General features: G+C 38.3%; 1 protein-coding gene across 6 annotated transcripts in view; it reads left to right on the top strand.

Annotated features, from left to right (window-relative positions):
• Positions 1 to 447: 447 nt before the first annotated feature.
• The window catches only part of LOC127432126 (high affinity cAMP-specific 3',5'-cyclic phosphodiesterase 7A-like), a 46,942-nt gene continuing 25,857 nt past the window's right edge, over positions 448 to 21,532 (top strand). For 5 of the 6 annotated variants that reach the window (XM_051682946.1, XM_051682947.1, XM_051682948.1 and 2 more), the window contains exon 1: positions 449 to 1,484. In XM_051682946.1, the coding sequence (XP_051538906.1) occupies positions 1,347 to 1,484 (138 nt within the window). In that variant the 5' untranslated portion in view covers positions 449 to 1,346. Of the gene's footprint in view, positions 1,485 to 21,532 lie in introns of all 6 variants that reach the window. The other variant, XM_051682945.1, reaches the window with a different exon arrangement.

Consider the following 21,532-nt stretch of genomic DNA (forward strand, 5'->3'; position numbering starts at 1 on the left):
CTGGATGACATACCTATGATTGGCAGATCTATTTTCTTAAAGTTCTAAAAAGAAATAGGAAACACCTATTAAAAGTTAAATGCTCTTTTTCACAAAACACATGGGAACTCCTGGGTTTTTATTATTAAGAGAACTTAACAGCAGCTCACTTCTCACGAATAACTGGATGACTCATACGGGAAAGGTAATCACTGGCAATGATGTAGACCGGCTGCAGGGCAAACCCCGATGTAGTGGAATACCCTTGTTGAGGTCCGTACAGTCAGTGAACGAGTGCATAAATCAGTCTTGGAATCGCCGTGAAAGCATAGCCAATGAGACTCGTCGTCTCAAAAGCGCTGTGCGGTTTGGTCCAATGAGAATCCGCGTTATATACACAGCTGAACACCCATTGGCTCAAAAAGACGAAGATGTTCTGTAAACGCTTTCTGTACAAGCCCATCTCATTCGCAGGTAATGCATGTTCGGAAACAGCTTGCATTGTACAAAACGAACTGAGACTGTCGTGTGTAACCAGCGTAATTTATTTCCCGTTTTGCGTTTTGGTTTTGACATTGACCGAACAATGTGCCAATACACGCACGGCGTGGTCGCGGATTGTGTTTTTATTTCACCCAGGCCACTTTCTTCTGGTTAAATGTACAGTGCTGCATTGAGTGTGTTTGCTTGCATTGAGAAAAAAGAAAGACTGTGTCTGCATTGAGAAAGAGCAAGAGAGAAATAAATGTCCATACACGGCAGAGCTTGTGTTCAAAGCAAACTTCCCGTACATTTATTTATTTATTCGCAGGATCTCTCGGTTTTCTCCAGCAAGGGTTTGAAGTGGTCATGCCATTTGTTTTAATTTGGGAGACGAGACTGTGGAGCCATTTGCACGATGATGATGATTCACGACTGGACGGATTTTAAAAAATGAGGAAGCATTTTTTTCTAAAGATACTAAAAAGATAGAGGAGAGGCTTCGTCGTCTGTAGGCCGTGATCTGTGCATGGAAAAAGGGAGAAGAAAGGAAGACCAAACGAGCCTGATGAATAAAAATCGAGTGAAATGGAGCACGAGACACGCGCGTGGGGAAATATGGACCATATCAATAATGACGGCGGCGTGCGCGAGAACCAGATCGATCCCAACAAAATGAAGCACTTCACCTCTTGAGCATTTAAACTGAATATTTTTATTTGCAATTAAAGGGAGAGGGGATTCCCGTGTGTTTTGAGAGTTGCAAACATCGCTCAAGTTTAATGCAAGTTCTCCTACCCGTCTTCTTTTGATTTCTTTCATTATTTTACTACTACACGGGTGTTTGAATTATTTTTGATCCGGATCCATAGCGTTGATATTATTCAATGGAATTATGTTATCAGTTACCGGTTTTGCCTCTAGACAGGCCGGTTCCCAAACATGTTCTCAGCCGGAGAGGAGCCATCAGTTTCAGCTCCAGTTCATCTTTATTCGGAGCCCCCGACCCGAGGCAGCTGTCACAGGTAAATAAAAAACAAAACAAAAAAACACAGAGCATTTTGTGAATCGTACGATTCGAACGTAGCTATTTGACGCATCGCAAACTACTCGAATAGGATTCGAATGTTCGGAAAGCGCGTATGATTCTCAAAAAAGTCAATGTTTTGATACACAGGCCAATTTTTTATGTGTGCTCAATTATTCTTGTGCTTTTTCAAGGTCTTGATTTATTTACTCAAGTTCCCAAGTGTCAGTGCTTGACAAGAGACCGCATTATTTTCCCTAATTGTCTGTTGTCGCTGTCATACTGCGGTGTTGGCAACACAAAATATGTTTTGTTGTCCCTTTGGGCCACATGCTGACAGTCATTTCAGACAGAAAGTGTGTCACTCTCCCCCCTCAAGCACAACTTTTGAATTTGTTGGGAATTCTCTTAAACAGCCCTATTACAACTTGTTACTCCGTGTCCATTAGGTATTTCTCTGCTACTGTAAGGAGTTAAATGATTAATCTGGTCCTTTTAAGTAGCGTTGCATCTCATTTAACCATCTTTTGCTAGCTTTCCAAGTTGTGTTTGCACACAATTTGACAAACCAGTTGCTTTAACACTGAATTCAACTCAATAATGTCAATTATATATCTCAATTATAAAAGCCATGAATGAAAACGCATTCATTTAGGATGAACTGTAATCTTGGGGGTACGTATTGTGTGCCTGTACTTAATCTTTAATAAGAGATAATGCGTATCTTCAGGTGAAAAGATTGTCACTCACTGTACATGGTAAATGTATCGGTCTTACAGCAAGCTCACATAGTGCAAGATAACATGCTTAGATGATGAAGAGCCCTGTAGTTCTTTGAGGCCTAGAATGTAAGATGTAGTCAGTCAATAATAAGGGGTCATGTCACCAGGCAACTGCTTGTATTGGGAGTTAGATTAGATAACCCTTCTGCTCCTGGTTGTCTCAGAGTCCCTGAGATGCTATCAGCACACACATCAAATGCATGCAAATGTATTTGTGTACTGCCTTTCTAGTAAAATTAGCAAAATATTGCATAGCAAGTGAAACAGTGAGTGGTTTGGTATTACATCATATGGCAAGACTATAGTGGCTGAGATTTTCAGAAAATCTAAACTGGTATTTTGTCAAACTATATTTTTCTCCCTCCAGCTTTTTGTATAATTTTTGTTTCACTTTTTTATTATTATTATTATTTTTTAAATGATTATTATTATACAATGCTAGGGTCCATTGGGAGTTTGAACTAGAATACATTGAGACTTATTTGCGTCTCTTAATAGCATTGCTTTGGCAAGATTTGTGCAGAAAGCATTTGTCCCTTTTCTCTGTCCGTTACACTGCAAAAAAAGAAAAAAAAAAAGTACAAAAAGAAAGGCCCAGCAGCTACAACCGCCTTCTCTGAAAACACAATGACTGACTAAATGCCTCCCAGATAGAGCTTGTACTGAAACGCAACGAAGCTCTCCCTGGATTTTCACTGGAATTTCATCTGTGGGTGGAATGTGGGATAGACTCGAAGCAGCTCTTGGCCCTCGGTCCTGACAAGTCCAGGCCTTTGTACTCCCTCCATAGGGAAAGAGAGCATATTTAGGAATTCTGTTGTGACAAATGAGCTTGTTGACTGAATTAACAGTGAGACCCAATGTAAACGACTTTCAGCCACCTAGAAAATAATGCCATGGGGAGATGAGATTAGAACCTACTGTATGTTAGAAAGCCCTGTGTGTTTGTTTGCAACCCAGCTTTCCATTACTTTCAGGTTGTCATGACGTAGTCCTGTCCCGTATGTTGATTTTGAATAATAATGTAGTCCTAAATATTGAATTGCATACTGAACACGGCATATAATTTATGTGTCACGAGTGGTACTAAACTAAATTGCAAATATAATGTTTACCAAACACTTCTCCATCTGTTCTTAAAACAGGTGGTCCCACCCCAAACGAATGCCATTTGGTTGAGCCACTGTTGCTCTGTGGGCCTCTCAGTAATGTTGCAAGTAATGCCACATTAAGTGCGTTTACATGCACACAAATACGCTGATAATTGCCAAAATGAGCTTGTTCAAATAAACTCAAACAGTGCAAGAAAAGGTTTGAGAAACTTGAAAACATCAGGTCATTCTGTGCTTTTGATACAAAAATGTAAACAGACATGTGCAAAATGCTTGTGCACATTGGATAAGCCGATAAAAAAGCCAGTAAAAGTATTTACATGCAACAAGTAATGGGCAAAAATCTATCTTTGTCAAACGTTTTTTTTGCTTAAACCGTTTATGACCTTACTACGCTGACCTTACATTGCATGTAAACACACTCTGTGTTAACTTGGGCTGCCACGATTATGAAATTTGGTTGACGATTAATTGTCTGTTTTAGGGCTTTCAGGATTATGACGATTAATTGTCATTCAAATTGTCATACTTAAGGTGTTTGTGTGCTTAGTTATTTTTTCATATTTAACTTGGAATCATATAATAAAATGGGTATATACGGTTTGGTTTCCTTTAAGGCTGTACAAACTTGTAAAACATTGCACGGGGGTAGAATGGCATGAAAAATAATATTTTAAATATAAAAATATTTCTAAATATTTGTAATATGTTTCTCTTTTTGGTCAACTTTAATCTTGGTCCATTTACATTTACACTGTTGTTTTTGGAACCCAGCCAACCTGAATAGTTATTCTCTTGCCTGGTTGCCCACTAAAGCTAAGCAGGGTTGAGCTTGGCCAGTACCTGGATGGGAGACCTCCTGGGGAAAACTGAGTTTGCTGCTGGAAGAGGTATTAGGAGGCCAGCAGGGGGTGGTCTGGTTGGGTCCTAATGTCCCAGTATAGTGATGGGGACACTGTACTGTAAAAAGTCACTGTCCTTCAGATGAGACTTTAAACTAGGGTCCTGACTCTGACTCTGTGGTCATTAAAAAGGGGGCACTTCTTGCAAAGAGTAGGGGTGCAACCCTGGTGTCCTGGCCAAATTACTCCTATTGGCCCATATCTATCATTGCCTCCTAATAATCCCCATCCCTGAATTGGCTACATCACTCTACTCTCCTCTCCATCAATAGCTGGTTTGTGGAGAGAGTACTGGTGCACTATGGCTCATGTCATCCAGGTGGATGCTGCACACTGGTGGTGGTTGAGGAGAGTCCCCCTATACTATGTAAAGTGCTTTGAGTGCCTAGTAAAGCACTATATAAATGTAAGGAATTATTATTATATATATTATATTATAATCATCTCCACAGAAAGAGTAAGAAGGGGTCTTCTCCTCTGTCACTGCATGTCATTAACACTGGGTGTGTGGACCCACAACGACCAAGAACAATTGTCATTATGTAAACGTTTAATCAAGCACTTTAAATCCTTGCTCATATTCTCGTGGGAGTTTGCCGTGAATCTCCGCAGATCGCACGTGCATCACAGTGCTTTATAAGTGGTTAAACAATAAAGATGTAACAAAATATAATACAGTATATGTTATATACAATCACATTTATTGATGGAATACAATAAATACATTTTTTAAATCTAAAATGTGACCAAAATGATGAAAAACAAAGAAAATATAATTTGTAAAATTAATATTTTGGTAATGTACCTATTTAGAAGGACCCCTGCATAATTATCAGCATTAGCTGGGAGAGAATTTCTTTCATATGTTAGCAAAATTGACATTATAACTGAAATATACCCATATGTATCAATATGGATTCGAATCGAGAGCTTGTGAATCTGAATCGAAACGAATTGGGAAATCTGTATCAATACCCAGCCATAGTCGCAACAGGCCTAGTGTTAACGCTTTTCAGGGGAATCAAGCTACAAATGGCTTACATATATTGTACTTGTGTAACTATTTAATTAATTATAATCTGCATATTAAACTGGGATATAAGAAAGTATTTTAACATTGAAAAAGATTATATTATCTTTAAGGTGCACATGTAAGAAATTACTTGGCCACAAATGGTGCCTCAAGTTGTGTCAGTAACATTTAGGTTATATGCACACTTAGCAGGCTTGTAGAGGGAGGGCGGTTCGCTTTTTGTAAACAAAATTGTTTTTGTTTTGTTTGTGCAACCAAAAAATACAAGTGACTGTTGCAGCGCTTGTGTGCATGTAGTTGCCCCTTGCTGCTGTGTTTGTTGGAGTTGAGGCAGGCTACCATTGCAGAGGGAGGTAGTTAAGCATGTGCCTGGACTCCGGGGGCGGTGGTTTGGCCAGCTGCCAACATCACAGATGGCCAGGGTCTCTTTCTCTTTCTCTTTCTCTCTCTCTCTCTCTCTCTCTCTCTCTTCTCTATCGTTATTCCTCTCACTTTTCCATTAACTTCACTCTTTTTTTTTCCCCCCTCTCAACTCTGCTCTCCTACTCTTGATTTTTTGAAACATGCTTTTTGTAAATGAACACTCATCTTCCCAAAAATGAGGATGTTTCTTTGTGTTATCAGCCAGTGCAGAGCAGAAGTGAAGAGATCACGCACTTTACACGACTCGAGCTCATCTCCTTTTGAGTCGGCCACTGGTTTGCTACAAGAAGTCTCAGATCAAACGACCAATTTTCATGTAGTGTCCACACTCCTGTGGCACGGACCGACTAGTCGCAGACGGATTTCAGACCAGCTTAATATCTAGACATCTTGTCCTCAGATGTGCGCACTGCCCCGATGAGTGAAAGAATGATAATGAGCTCCAGCCAATGAAATAGAGAGGGTACGCGAGAGGAGAGCAAGGTATTGGGAAGCAGGAGACAAAATATTATTAGAAAATAAAATAAAACAACTACATCTCCCTACACGCTGTTTATTTTCAGCTTTTATGATTTTTTTCTTTTCAGTGTGAACCAGTGCAAAAATGGGCACGAGCAGTTCTTTCATGTTTGTTGACATGTTATCACGAATAAACTGCGTGAGTTTCCGAATTAATTTCGTTATTGTTATTTTAAGATGCAATTTGGCCTATCCGTATGAAATGGGATGAAGCTAAAGACAGCTGTAACGTGGTCATAACTGTTTTTAGATTTGTCCATTACAAAAACATTCAGACATTTGGCTTGTATTGCCACAGCAGCAGAGTGCCAAATAATAAAACAGAGTTTAAACTTTGCCTGTTATGAGCGGATTTAAAGGGAAATAACCATCCGATTGGAACATATTTAGAAGCGAATACATGCACAAGAACTTACGAAACTCTTCAGTGTGTCTGATATCAACATGCAGTGACACAGATATAAGAAGCATGCACATTAGAAGCTCAGTTAATACATATATTCCACTAAAATAACTCTAAACATCATGTTTGCGCTTATCAAGTATAATTAAGAGAAACTGTGTGGCTGTTTTAAGCATGTTGTTGTGGTGCTATAGAAATTGCTCCATTTATTTGAGCAGCCCGTCCATCCCAACACGACAACATTGACTCAAATGTGTGAATTTGAGGCAGGACTGTTTATTCAATCTACAGAAGATTCAGGAAGGTTGTTTGAAAACCATGCTTATATTTGCAATTCCATTTGGTGGTGCTAGTTTTGCAGAAATTATGGACATCAGCTATTTTAAAAATCCTGTGCCACTAGTGTGGCAAACAGAATTGCAAAAAAATAGTATTCAAACAGGTTTCCTAAACACTCCCCTTGTCTTCCATTGGTCAAACAAACAGACAGTTGTGCCTCAAACTCGTGCCATTGGTTGAGCCAAGGTTGGTTAGGATGCTCGTAAAAATGCAGAAACATTCAGACTTCATCCCTAAGACAGCACAATCATGTAGATTTACACTCTACAATATCAGGAAAATAAGACCCTTCCTCTCTGAACATGCCACACAATTCCTTGTTCAGTCACTTGTCATAACTTGACTGGACTGCTGTAACGCTCTAATTGCAGGCTTCCCTGCATGTGCAATTAGGCCCCTGCAAATGATCCAGAATGCAGCAGCACATCTGGTCTTTAATGAACCAAAAAGAGCGCATGTTACAGGGCTCCAGACTGCGACTAAAATGGTTGCAAATGCGACCAAAAATAATTGATTGTGACAATCATTTAAAATCTTGTCGCCATTGGTGACAGTGGGGATGTGTGCTTTCATATGAGGTTTCATCAGATGTTATCTTGTGAGTTATTGAATTCATCTTTAGAGCGCCAGTGTGTTTCGTGCCGCTTTTCACCTGTTCTGTTTCTGACAAACTCGCTGCACCCCACGCAAAAACAAACCCAGCTCGAGAGAGTCGTGACCAAATTACTCTTTTGAAACAGATCTTTTTCATGAATCATCCGAAAAGAACTGAGGGTGAGAACTCTGGAGCTCAGGTAAGCAGTTTGAATCAGATTAACTTTCTCAGCGAATCAGCCGTCAGTGAGCTCACACCTGGGAGTGCAGACATTTCAAAATAAGAGTCCCATGTTATATTTTGGGCTTCATTATAATTAAATGTCCTGTATTGTGTACCACTTTTTTTTCTTCAGGTAATTATTAATTGGGATTGAAGTAGCACAATAAACTGCATCTGGGATTTCATTCAGTTTGCACTCTTGTAGTCTCTATGTCTGGGGCCATCCGGTAAAAGTAAAGAAAGACTAAGGCAATATTTTAAAACAATTTATATATATATATAGATATACACACACATGCACACACACTGGCGGCCAAACGTTTGGAAAAATGTACAGATTTAGCTGTTTCAGAAGGAAATTGGTAATTTAATTCACCAAAGTGGCATTCAACTGATCACAAAGTATAGTCAGGACATTACTGATGTAAAAAACAGCACCATCACTATTTGAAAAAAGTTATTTTTGATCAAATCTAGACAGGCCCCATTTCCAGCAGCCATCACTCCAACACCTTATCCTTAAGTAAACATGCTAAATTGCTAATTTGGCACTAGAAAATCACTTGCCATTATATCAAACACAGCTGAAAGCTATTTGGTTCATTAAATGAAGCTTAACATTGTCTTTGTGTTTGTTTTTGAGTTGCCACAGTATGCAATAGACTGGCATGTCTTAAGGTTAATATTAGGTCAAAAATGGAAAAAAAGAAACAGCTTTCTCTAGAAACTCATCAGTCAATCATTGTTTTGAGGAATGAAGGCTGTACAATGCTTGAAATTGCCAAAAAACTGAAGATTTCATACAAAGGTGTACACTTGTCTTCAAAGACAAAGGACAACTGGCTCTAATAAGGACAGAAAGAGATGTGGAAGGCCAGATGTACAACTAAACAAGAGGATAAGTACATCAGAGTCTCTAGTTTGAGAAATAGATGCCTCGCATGTCCTCAGCTGACAACTTCATTGAATTCTACCTGCTCAACACCAGTTTCATGTACAACAGTAAAGAGAAGACTGAGGGGTGCAGGGCTTATCAAAAGAATTGCAAAGAAAAAGCCACTTTTAAAACAGAAAAAGAAAAGTTAGAGTGGGCAAAGAAACAGACATTGGACAACAGATAACTGGAAAAGAGTGTTATGGATCTTAACCCCATTGAGCTTTTGTGGGATCAGGTAGACTGTAAGGTGCGTGAGAAGTGCCCGACAAGACAGTCACATCTATGGCAAGTGCTACTGGACAAACTGACAGCTAGAATGCCAAGGATCTGCAAAGCTGTCATTGCTGCACGTGGAGGATTTTTTGATGAGAACTCTTTGAAGTAGTAATTTTTTTCAAATTGTAATAGTAGTTTTTCACATTATTAATGTCCTGACTATACATTGTAATCAGATGAATGCCACTTTGGTGAATAAAAGTACCAATTTCTTTCCATAAGAGCAAAATATGTACATTATTCCAAATTTTGTCTGCCAGTGTATATAAATCAAGCTTTTGACTGGTACACAACTATTACACAAGGTGCAAATATTCATCGATGCTCAAGAAGACAACACACGACTATATGCATACTATATGTAAATACCTGTAATGTAGATTCTGAAGAGCAGTTCTAAATAAAAAAAATATTTTATCTCTTATATTTGTATAAATTATGAAAGGGGTGTGAACATTTGAGACAAATGGAAATGCAAATGTGTCTTCTCAACTATATATACTGTTTATTAAATCTCTGATTAATGGGTTATCAGCTGTCTTTTATTTGGCTTTCTATTTTGTTTCTGAACAACAATCTAAATTGAGCAATTCTGTGATTTGGCAACTAAAAACAGCCATTTGGCTCCTTAATGTTTCAGTTTAGGAGCTAATGGCTACTAAGTCATTTTTTTTAGTCTGGAGCCCTGTGTTACACCACTCCTTGTGTCTCTTCACTGGCTGCCGGTTGATGCACGTATCAAATTCAAGACTCTGATGCTGGCATTCAGAACAGTCACTGGGTCCGCTCCAGCATTCCTAAAATCATTTCTGCAGAGCTACGTTCCACCAGAAGCCTGAGTGGCGCCTTGTTGTACTAATACAAAGAGTCACCAAAACACTTTTCCGGACTTTAGGTTTCACTGTACCATGTTGGTGAAATGACCTTCCCAACTCCAACCATGAAGTAGACTCACTCTCTGTCTTCAAAAAACTGCTAAAAACACATCTTTTCCATGAGCACTTAACCATGTTGCACTCTAATCTGTCTTGGATACTACTATTCTAATGCTAGTGAAACTTTGTAATGCAACAATTTTTTTGTAGCACTGTCTCCTTAAGATGAATCGCTTATGATGTATTATTCCTCTTTTGTAAGTCGCTTTGGATAAAAGTGTCTGCCAAATGAATAAATGTAAATGATTTGAGCCACAGTATTTGCACATTTTGGGAAATTGGCCTACAAATGGCTTGCTTATAATTGTCTGTACGCATTAAGCAAGGATCAGAGAAAGTATTTTAACATCCAAAAAATTACATACTTCAGCTTTAGGCCAGAAACACACTTGAAGTTCCTGAAAAATGTTTCTGTGGGAAAGATAAATGTTGTAGTCATAGCAGTTAATGCATGATTTTCTGTAAAGCTGCTTTGAAACGATGTGTGTTGTGAAAGGCGCTATACAAATAAAAATGACTTGACTAGTTAGTAAATTGCTACATGTGTTTTTAAGAATCTCACGAACATGCCAGATTATGACGTGATTTTGAGCAGGTAAAACAGCTGTATGAGGCATGTGCATGTGAATTTTCCTGCCCTTTCTGGTGTGGTCTGATGTGCCTGTGCTCCTGAATCTCGCACTTATTAATGTGCTGTATTACTTTACTGCGGCAATGAGTTATCAGCCGCATGACAGCATGTTTCTGCCATTTATGCAAAGCAGCAGTGCAGCCCGTTCTGAGCACCATGTGAAGCATTGCAGTCCTCTGATGGACCTGACACCATTGACACCATTGGCATTTAGTGTGCAAGCAGAGAGCCAAAGGTAGTGAACATCATGATGGTTTTGTAGCTGAAAGGGTCGACATAAATGCTTGCATCGGCGTGCTTTCGTTGGAGGTTGTATCAGCCGTGTTTGGTGGTGCAGACAGGGTGAGGAGGAGTTGTTTTGTTTTTTTGAAGGAGTTTGTTTATCTCACTCAAGCGATAAGGTTTTTTGTTTTGTGCCATGTTGTTCTACTGACGTAAGTTTCAGGATGTGGTAAGAATGTGGAGGGAGCTGTTCGGTTTTCAGTATTTTTCAACTTGCTGCTGGTATGTGTAAATGCGTGTGTAACCCCTGCACTGCCGAGTACTGCTTTCACATGCACAGTCACTTAAAAGGATAGTTCACTCAAAAATGAAAATTATTTTACCCTCATGTTGTTTCATACCTGAATGACTTTAATCATTCCAATGTCTGAGCTGGACTCTCCCTGGTCACCATTCACATTTATTGATATACAGTGAAAGTGAATGGTGACCTGGAATAGAGCAGCATGGACATTCTGCAATATAACTCCTTTTGTGTTCCATGCAAGAAAGAAAGTTTCAGGTTTGAAACTACATGAGGGTGAGTAAACAAGTTTTCATTTTTGAATGAACTATTCCTTTAAGCTCTGTGCAGTCACACCAGTTGTGTTAGCTTTTACAGTCGCATATAGATTGTGTTTATGGATCCTTTTTCCGTAATGTTTGCACTGGGATTTTTTTTTTCTCGCTGTTCAGGTCAGTGAGTTTCAGAGACACCCATTTCAATGCAAGTGCATCAGAATGGCGGAACTTGTGCATTAAAGTATTCCATTTGATTAGAAATGACGTAAACAACCACACCCTTGTTGACAGTCATGGAATGTCTCATTCTTTTGCTGTCTTGATGTCATTTCAATTACATTTGGGCCTCTGAGATATTTCTTTAGTTTGGGTGGATGTGCTTGAGGTAAATCGACACGAATGATCTCTTTTGTAGAGCTGTGTTTGGTTTGTCGATTGGATTGTTGGCTCAAAGCTGTGACTGTTGAATGTCATGTCACAATATAACACTGATTCACTTCCTCTGACATTAATCCTTGTCGCACCACAAAACGGCCATCAGCAAATTGTGCTGCCATCTAGCAGCAAGGTTAGCAGATCTGCCATAAGAACGCCAAGTTCTGTTACACAACACTTGGAGAAAATCAACTTCAGCAGTTCAGAGAACGATTAACCTCAAGTTTGACACTTTTTTTTAACGTCAACTATTTCTTGCCATTTAAAGGGATAGTTCACCTAAAAATGGAAATTCATTTGAAACCATTTGACTTTCTTTCATGGAACTCAAAAGGAGATGGTTGGCAGAATGACAGCCACAGTCGCCTTTCGCTTTCATTGTATGGAAAAAAATGCAATTGAAGTGAATGATGACTGAGCTGGCAGTCCCAAACATTCTGCCTAACATCTCCAAGGAAGAAAGTCAAAGGGATTTGGAACAACATGAGGGTGAGTAAATGATGGCAGTATTTACATTTTTTGGATGAACAATCCCTTTAAGCACAAAGAAAGGCCCGTATTAATGTGCCATCCTACTCCAGTGGAGAATGTGCAGGTGTATTCAATGAATAAGTTTGTTTATGCGGCGACTTTTGGCCACTATAACATGTACGGTAAAAACAGCGTTTATGGCTTTGCACTTACAGGAATGTGCACTACCGTTATCCAGCATCTCTCAGAATGGTGCAATAACTCATGAGGACGCTTTGAATTTATGAGGCCTCTCCAAGGCCTGTTCCTTTAATCTGAGTGAGTTTAGAAACACATCTAAAAGATTTAGCCTAATGGGAATCTTGTTTGCTTATTCTTTCATGAACCCACTCCCTTTTTTTCTCACCCACAGTTAGACACAAGGAAGAAATACGTTTGAGCTTGACTATAAACTTACTGTTATCACTTTAAGGAAAAAAAATAGCAGGTACATGTTTAGAGGAAGGAACGCAGCACACCCGAGTCGACCTTATGCTGACATGGATCTTTCTTTTTTACTTCAAACCAAGTCAGGTTGGATAAATATAGGGTATAACCTGTGATTTTTGTGTGGAAAAACTAAAAGCAAAACAGGACAACCCAGAACATAACGAGTAGTCTTAACACCTGATTTGCGTCAAGACATGAAGAGGATATCCTACCTTCTGAAAGCCAAGTTTGATTTAGCTTCTTCCCTTGGTCTGATTGAAGGATTTTATTTGTCAGTATGTTTACATGCGTGGATATAATCTATCTTTAGCAGGTTTTTGCGTAGTCAAGCTAGCTACAGTGTTCATGTGTCCATCCAAGTATACATGACACAATGCGTAATGGATTATTTAAAGGAAGGATGTCAAAAACGGTGGGTTAAAAACACGCAACCCATGACCTCTCTTAATGAGCATGCATGTGCACAATGCCATGGCCAGTTGTAATCCGATTAACATGTATACGTGCTGGACAAAGCTGAGCTACAATTACATTATCTAGGTCTGTTAGTTAGTCCAACTTTGCAAAACAATTTTGGACTAAAATGTTTAGACACTTACTGAAGACTAATTATTGTTTTAGTCTGAAATAAAATTTTTAAAGTGCATTCAAAGGTATTGATTGATTTGGGATGTGCAAAACTGCACATTTTTAAAATCAACTAGGTGGTGGGTTATCTGAACTATTGGTCGAGACACTAAAGCACATTTTACCCACTATTTCTTATTACCATAACGTGTCGGGATGTTTTATAATTTTTATCATAATGACTATCTTTTTTCGCATTTGCGGTAATGGGTGGGGGTGGGGGGGGTGTTTATTTATGGGGTAAAATGGGCGTAACGGTCATAAAAATAATGTCATAATGTTAAATATCTTAATGGCCCTAAAAAGGCTTTGTTTTCTATATGCAAAACATAATTTATTTGTTTCTTTTAATTTTGGAGTACAATAGAACCAGGACATTTTCTTGACAGAATTAGTGTGAAGGTTCAGTTTGGAACTCTCTAGTTGGTTGTTGTATGACTGGTCTAACTAATCGATCATTCTGACCCATCCCTCTTATTCAATAGCTGAGACTTTAAAATTCACCAGGGACAAAAGTTTTATTGCCGGCATACCTTATATTCCATACCCAAAGTGTAGGCTACACAGTAAAGGACCATAGTGGGCCCCCTTATCAAAGGGCCTAGGACAACATTCCTGGTTGTTCCCCCCCAACCCCCCAAAAATGATCTCAGACTGTATGTTTGTAACCTTGGGGCAGAGAAGAGCTGATCTTGCCTCTCGGTCCAAACCCTAATCAGAAGCCTTATAACAGACTGTAATCAGACATCAGACGGACTCCAAGTGACAGGCCTTGGATCGTTAGCAATCGTAGGACTGACTGAGTTTTTCTTCCCATTGGGATGCATTACACAGTGAATCGTGATCAAAACTCATGTGTTGTCAGGTTTTTTTTTTTGCTTGTACTGTGGCCTGGGAACTGAAAGCATGAGGTCAGGAGCAGGAGCCTCAGTTAATGCTCTCCATCATTGCACTTCCTGTGTTTGACTCAGGAATCCACAGCTGCAATGGCCCCTCTCTCCACCACTGTACTTTTTTGCTCTCCCATGCAAATGTGCACATCGTCAGCTGTGCTGTTTATTAGACATGTGACCAAGTGCGCAACTTCTATGTCATTGATCTCACATTTACATGAGTGCCAGTAATTCAGCTCTGGGAGGAACATTCAAAGCAGAGAGCATGTTGGGTTTTGGACTGTTTTCCTGGGCAGTAAGCGAAGCTGTTAGGGATAATTCATCCAAAAATGAAAATGTAGTCATCATTTACTGAATCATTCACCCTCATGACTAAAATGGTCACAAATGCGACCAAAAATAAATCATTACGACAATAATTTTAAATCTAGTCGCCGTTGGCGACAGTCAGGATGTGTGCTTTCATATGCGGTTTCGTCAGATATCATCTTGTGAGTTATTTAATACATCTTTAGAGCACCAGTGTGTCTCGTGCCGCTTTTCATCCATTCTGTTGATGATATGAGCTCGCTGGCTGCACGCAACAATGAACACAGCATGAGCCATGATGTCCGATTCATGAACAAATGACTCTTTTGAACCGGGTCTTATAACAAATCACCCAACAAGAGTTCGTTTGAACTCAGGTTAGCAGTTTGAATTAGAGTCTTTTTCTCAGCGAAACAGCCGTCAGTGAGTTCACAACTGGGAGCACAGACATTCCAAAATAGTAGTCCCATGTGTATTTCAGGCTTGTTTATAATTAAAAGTCCCATGTTATGTACCAAATCTTTTTTTTTTTTCTTTTTCCTGGCTATTATTTATTGGGATTGGAGTAGCACAATAAACTGCATCTGGGAGTTCATTCAATTTGCACTCTTGTAGTTTTTGTGTCTTTGCCATCTAGTCACAGTAAAGAAAGATTAAGATTTTTCTTTTTTAATTTTATATATATATATATATATATATATATATATATATATATATATATATATATATATATATATATATATATATACTGTATACAGAATATACATATATGTATAATATATAACATCAATTTTATTTATATATATATATATATATATATATATATATATATATATATATATATATATATAATAAAACATTTTTTTATTTATTTGTGATGTGAAATTCTGAAAGGGGTGTGAAAACTTATGAGACAAAAGGGGAATGCAAATTTGTGCACTCAACTATAGAGTATATATATTAAACACCTGATTAATGAGCTATCAGCTGTCTTTTCTTTGGCTTTCTATCTTGTTTTTGAACAACAATCTAAATCGAGCAATTCTGTGATGTGGCAACTTAAACAGCCATTTGGCTACTAAATGTTTCAGTTTAGGAGCCAATGGCTCCTTAGTAATTTTTTTTAGTCTGGAATAGTGTTGTCAAAAATAATGGTACTTTAGTACCAAGTTGATACTAAAATAAAAAAAAAGATATAACTATACCAGTGTTTCTGCAGTACCAGTAGTACCGAGCACTGACTCAATCAGGTACCAGTGCGCAGTATGACTTACACACGACTGCTTTTAAATGTTCATTTTGAGTGCGTGCTCTGTGACTCCTTACACTGAAATTGAACAATTAATCAAATTAAAATTGTGACACGTCCTAGTGTGATTTATTAAACCGCTAAAGACTGCAATTTTAGTGTGGAAGAGCTGCGTACTTTGAATGAATGTATAAATCCGGCCGCTCATACATAATGAGAATCATTCACGACACATTGTTTAAGATGACAGAGCAGAGCACTAATCTACTGTGAACAACGCAGCACATGTAAACTATATATTTATATAATTAAATCACAGAATTTGTGCTTTAATCTCAACTCAACTTTATTATTTATACTATTTATAAAGCATTTAAAACAACAGAGTTGACCAAAGTGCTTCACAGTAATAACATTTAAAACATTTAAACATTACCACATACAGTCCTACATTTCATTTGTCAGACTCAAAGACCAGTGTAAAGAGATGAGATTACAGACATGACTTAAAAGCCACTGTGTCGCAAACTGTTTATCCGGAAAGTGAAGCCTCCGGCAAAAAATAAACGTCATAATAAAAGCACATTTCAAAATATAAGCTAGAGCCCTGAAATTGAAGAAATTGTGACAGAAATATATTTTAACTGTTTAGTAAAATGTAATATTCACTGTAATGATAATGATAATAATAATGAAGCAATAGTTCACAAGCAAGACTGCTGTTGAATAAAAGTTTGGCAACAAAAATGAAATGACATGTTGAAAGGTTCTATTTTCACTTGTTAAATTTTTTTTAAAATGAATTGATTAGACACCATTTTTATGATTAAATTAAACTAAACTCTAAAACATGGAGATCTGGAAATGATCATAATAATAATAATAACAACAAAAAGGAAAACATGATTTGGTAAAGAATAAAACAGATTTCAGTAGGGTGCTACTTAAAAACACTTTAGCAATGCATCCTTGATTGAGAAACACTTGAGGAAACATGCATTTCTTTTAATTTATTAGTTACAGTGAAATGTAACTTTTTAAATGGGCTAAACGGGTGTGTTCAATAGCACATTGTCATATTAGCATATTTATGCTGTGGTACCGAAATTGGTATCGAGAACCGTGAAAGTTCACTGGTATCGGTACCGACTACTGAAATTTTGGTACCGTGACAACACTAGTCTGGAGCCCTGTCATGCTGTTCCATATCTGTATGACTTTCTTTCCGTGGAGCACAAAAGATGTTAGGCAGAATGTTAGCCTTGGGTCACCATTTACTTTCATTGTATGGAAAAACATGCATTGAAAGTGAATGGTGACTGAGGCTGTTTTGCCAAAGAGCTGTTTAATTCCATGGAAAAAAGAAAGTCATACAAGTTTGGAACAATGTGAGGGTGAGTAAATAATAACCTTTGTTGATCTGTCTCTTTAAAAGAAATAATATTTTGAAGCTCATTCCATAATCATGATATCAACAGTGTTGTGTAGAATGTGTCTTGCTTCTGTGAAATGGGCCGTTAGTGTCTTTGAATTGCGAGAAAAGTCTGTTTTCTGTGACTGTGGTTTGCGGGGGTTCAGCTCATCCAACTTGCCGTTTTGCTATTTAAGGAAATGCTTCTCCGCAGATAGATGTGGTGATGTCACTGCTAAGAGAGGACAACTTTGGTCTGAGAGAGGGAGCTTGTGTTACACCTGTTCCTAAAGCAAGTCTAAACTACGTTCAAAGAAAGCCTACAAATAATTGAGTCTTGTGCGTAACAATATATTTAACATTATCCATATTATTTATGATAAAAATTAGGCCAGTGGGCCAAACAATGCATTTTGTGATTTATGGTGACTTTTTGACCCCTAAAATGCATTAGTTGACAATGACCAGTAAGACTCTGAAATTAAAATGTGAACATTGGTCTTAATTTTGTCAAATAAATTGCTGCGCAACAGAGCATCACATTGATGAAAACTACTATTCGGTATGTACAGCACACTTGCTTGTGAGATATTGCTTAAATATCATAATTATTTTTATTATTACATTAAATATTACATTATGCTATACAGTAGTAACATATTTCTGTTGTGATTCAGTTTAATGCGGCAAGTTTTATTTTGAATCAAGCTTTTTGTTTTATGTGAAGGCTTTTAAAAAAATTGTTTTTTGACGGTAGTTTCTTGCCTCTGGATAAGACAATGGTCATGTGACAATGGTCGAGCAGAATGCTGCGATTTAATTTTATATAAATATGCTGTCTACAGGCGCTCTCTTCTGTCATCTACTACAACAAGCACAGCGCACGATGCTCATAAAATGTGGTGTTTTTAGTGTATGAGCGGCTTTACACATTCACTTTGAAGCATGCAGCACATGCAGACTGTATATTTATCTGATTAAATCACTAACAAAATAAAAAAAATACCACAGTAATTCTCACAAAACCTGTCAAGACAATGTCCTGGTCCTGTTTTACTCCAAAAAATAAATAAATAAATAAATAAATAGGAAATTATAGTATGCAGAAGAAAATGAAGCATATTTTAGGACCATGCAAAAACAGACGGCCATTGTGATGTTCTCATTACCACTATGTGACATTTTTTTATTATTTAAATTATAAAGTATTTATACACCATTAGTACTCCCTAAGTACTGCTTTTCATTTTGGCTGATGTTCATTTAAAAAATAATTGAGATACAGAGATTCATTAAAAACAAAGGGAATAGTGAAATTAAAACGTCTGGACACGTTATGGTAATGAGATTTGGGTGGTTTAATGTGCTTAAGTGTCTTGAAAAGAATGTCACAATGCAGAAATGTTAGCTTCAATTTCTTTATTTATAATACATTCTTATTTTATTTTCGTATTGATTTGGAGTATCACCGATAGACTTGCATTGAAGGCAGAGTCATATCTAGAGACCAACATTTTATTTAGAATTGGGAGTGGGATTTTTTGCCTTGGGCCAGTAATTGACCATCAAGTATCCACCTACAACACCCTAGTAATGCTCAAGCAACCACCCAGAACACCATAACCATGTTGCAGTGCGCTAAAAACACTCAAAACACAATAGCAACCACCAATTCCCTGGCGACTTCAGAAAATATATTAATCTAGTTTTGTGTGTAAAATTGCAAGTTGAAATTGTCAAAAGATTAAAAAAATTACCAAATAATACAAGCAAACAATATATATTTTAAACTAATATTATTCATGTATACATGTGCACCCAAACTTTCATCGACCCAAGCTGTCATTCAAAGCTTGTATATTGACTAGATATAAAAACAAATCTTGCTCTAAATAGACTCTTGAACTAGAGTCGTATGAGTACTTAGTCCTTGAGGTCACAAAACCACAAATGAAAAATAAATATGCTCCATGATAGCTAGCACACATCTTTGATTATGAGGCAGCAGAGAAGTTGGCAGTTATTTAGAAAATAAAGAGTACAATCTGCTCTCTGCACCGCTGATAAGATGACTCTAGCATGCTCTCCTCCTGCCAGCCACTCCCACCATGTGCGTCAATGGAGCTGCCGGTCTGGTTGGCTGTTGCTAGGCGGCTGTGTGTAAGTGTGCAAGAGAGAGGGAGTCAGAGAAATGGAAGGACAGAAAGAGAGCGAGACATTTAGGGCTAGCTTGAGCAGCTCGTTTTAAGTGTGTGTATGTGTGTGTACAAAGACAGCTGCACTAAGCTCAGCATGCATTCTGTCTGGGCCTTGAGCTGGTCTCCAGCCATCTACAGTAACACACACACTAACACACGTACACAAATCCATACACCCACATAGTGACGTACACTGTAACACCTGCACTCAAACTAAGACAGAGACTATGATCCACAGTTTTCACAAGGTCCAATGGGAATAGCTCTGATCTGGTCTATAATTACGATTCTTGTCAGATGGATTTTTTCTAAGGTAGGTTTCGGTGGATTTCCTAGTTGGCTTGGTAGAATAACATTTTAACAACTGTTCCACGTATGTTTTAGAGGGAAAACTAACTCCATTAATAGACCCAGAATATTTGTGTTTTGGTATTGGCACGTGTCAAAATCATATACAGATCGTGACTTGAAGATAACTTCACTTTAAAGTTGCTCGCTAATCAAGTAGTGATTATCTATCACAACTGATCAGTGAGGACCACCCAACCCCCCCCCCCCAGTCCTAGTATGACCCTCCCTCACCATGGATTTAGTCGTAGCAGTCACCTTGGGAAGCGCTAATTAATTGTCCATTTGGTTCTATTGGGTGTTTTGTGTTGCCTAATGCCTCAGGCTTGCTTTACTCTATGAAAACTTTGTTGTCCTGATCAAGACACTTAAATAATACTCTTTAATCTGCCACTGGGTTATAATAAAATGGTTGATTATAATAATGTTTTGGACCTGGCATGACCACCAATTCACAAATTGGTCAACCCGTATGGATTTTTCAATGGCCGATCTCCATATCTAGAGAGCCAGGTGGCTGAGGTCCCATATAATGCTGATATTTACATAATGCAATTTAAATGAGATGTACATAAAATTACTGAAATGAAATACTTGGCAAATAAATAGAAAACTTTTTCTCCCAATTTGGAATGCCCCCAATTCCCAATGTGCTGGTTGTGTAGTGATTCACCTCAGTCTGGGTGGTGGAGAATGAATCCCAGTTGCCTCTGTATCTGAGATCATCAACCTGCACATCTTATCATGTGGCTTGTTGAGCGCATTGCCACAGAGACATAGCGTGTGTGGAGGCTTCATCCATGCTCAGCTCACCACGCACCCCACTGAGAACGAACCACATTATAGTGATCACCAGGAGGTTACCCCATGTGACTACCCTCCCTAGCAACCGGGCCAATTAGGTTGCTTAGGAGACCTGGCTGGAGTCACTCAGCATGCCCTGGGATTTGAACTAGTGAACTAGCGAACTCCAGGGGTGGTAGCCAGCGTCTTTACCACTGAGCTACCCAGGCCCCCCTAGAAAACTGATTTTTAAAATCTATTGACTAAAATCTATTTAATTTAAAATCTATTTACGACTAACCAAACTCAATTTTGGTTAGTCGGGCAAGCAAAAATTGTTATCGAGTAATACCAAAATTCTCAAAATGGCCAAATTTTGGTCGATTAATCGCCATGGTCGATATATCGGTCTATCACTAGAAAATACTGCTGTAGAGATTACTTCTTCAGTGTGCTAAACACTGTGGCTAATTAAAGGCTATACTTCATTTTTTCATGTGCTGTTCCGTATTGCACACAGTTGAGAGCTCAGCCTTTTAAAGTATACTCTTTTGACCTGTAGCGCATATGGACACGTTTGTCAATATGGTGCAACAATGCGGCCAGCCGCGCGCATACTGATGACAAAATTTGCATCACGTGCACTGTGAGCGAGACGTACTGGCACAAGAAAACCGAAGTATGCTTTGGCCTTAAGAACTGCAAATGTGTGTGTGCATGTATGTTTCAGCAGTAATTGTTTAGTTGGTGTAGATAAGTCTTGTTGATTTATGGTGTAGACATCCACCCGTGCTGGTCGGGGTTGGGTGATAAACCACATCGCTGTGTGATTGACTGAAATTCACATTCAATAAATTACATTCTCATTTTGAGAAGTAGTACTCAGTCAATCTACTGTATGTGGTGCCCAAAAAGGAACAAAGTGCTAAATTATTTTTCAG

Source organism: Myxocyprinus asiaticus, chromosome 41 (genome assembly GCF_019703515.2).
Source record: "Myxocyprinus asiaticus isolate MX2 ecotype Aquarium Trade chromosome 41, UBuf_Myxa_2, whole genome shotgun sequence".
Lineage (NCBI taxonomy): Eukaryota > Metazoa > Chordata > Actinopteri > Cypriniformes > Catostomidae > Myxocyprinus > Myxocyprinus asiaticus.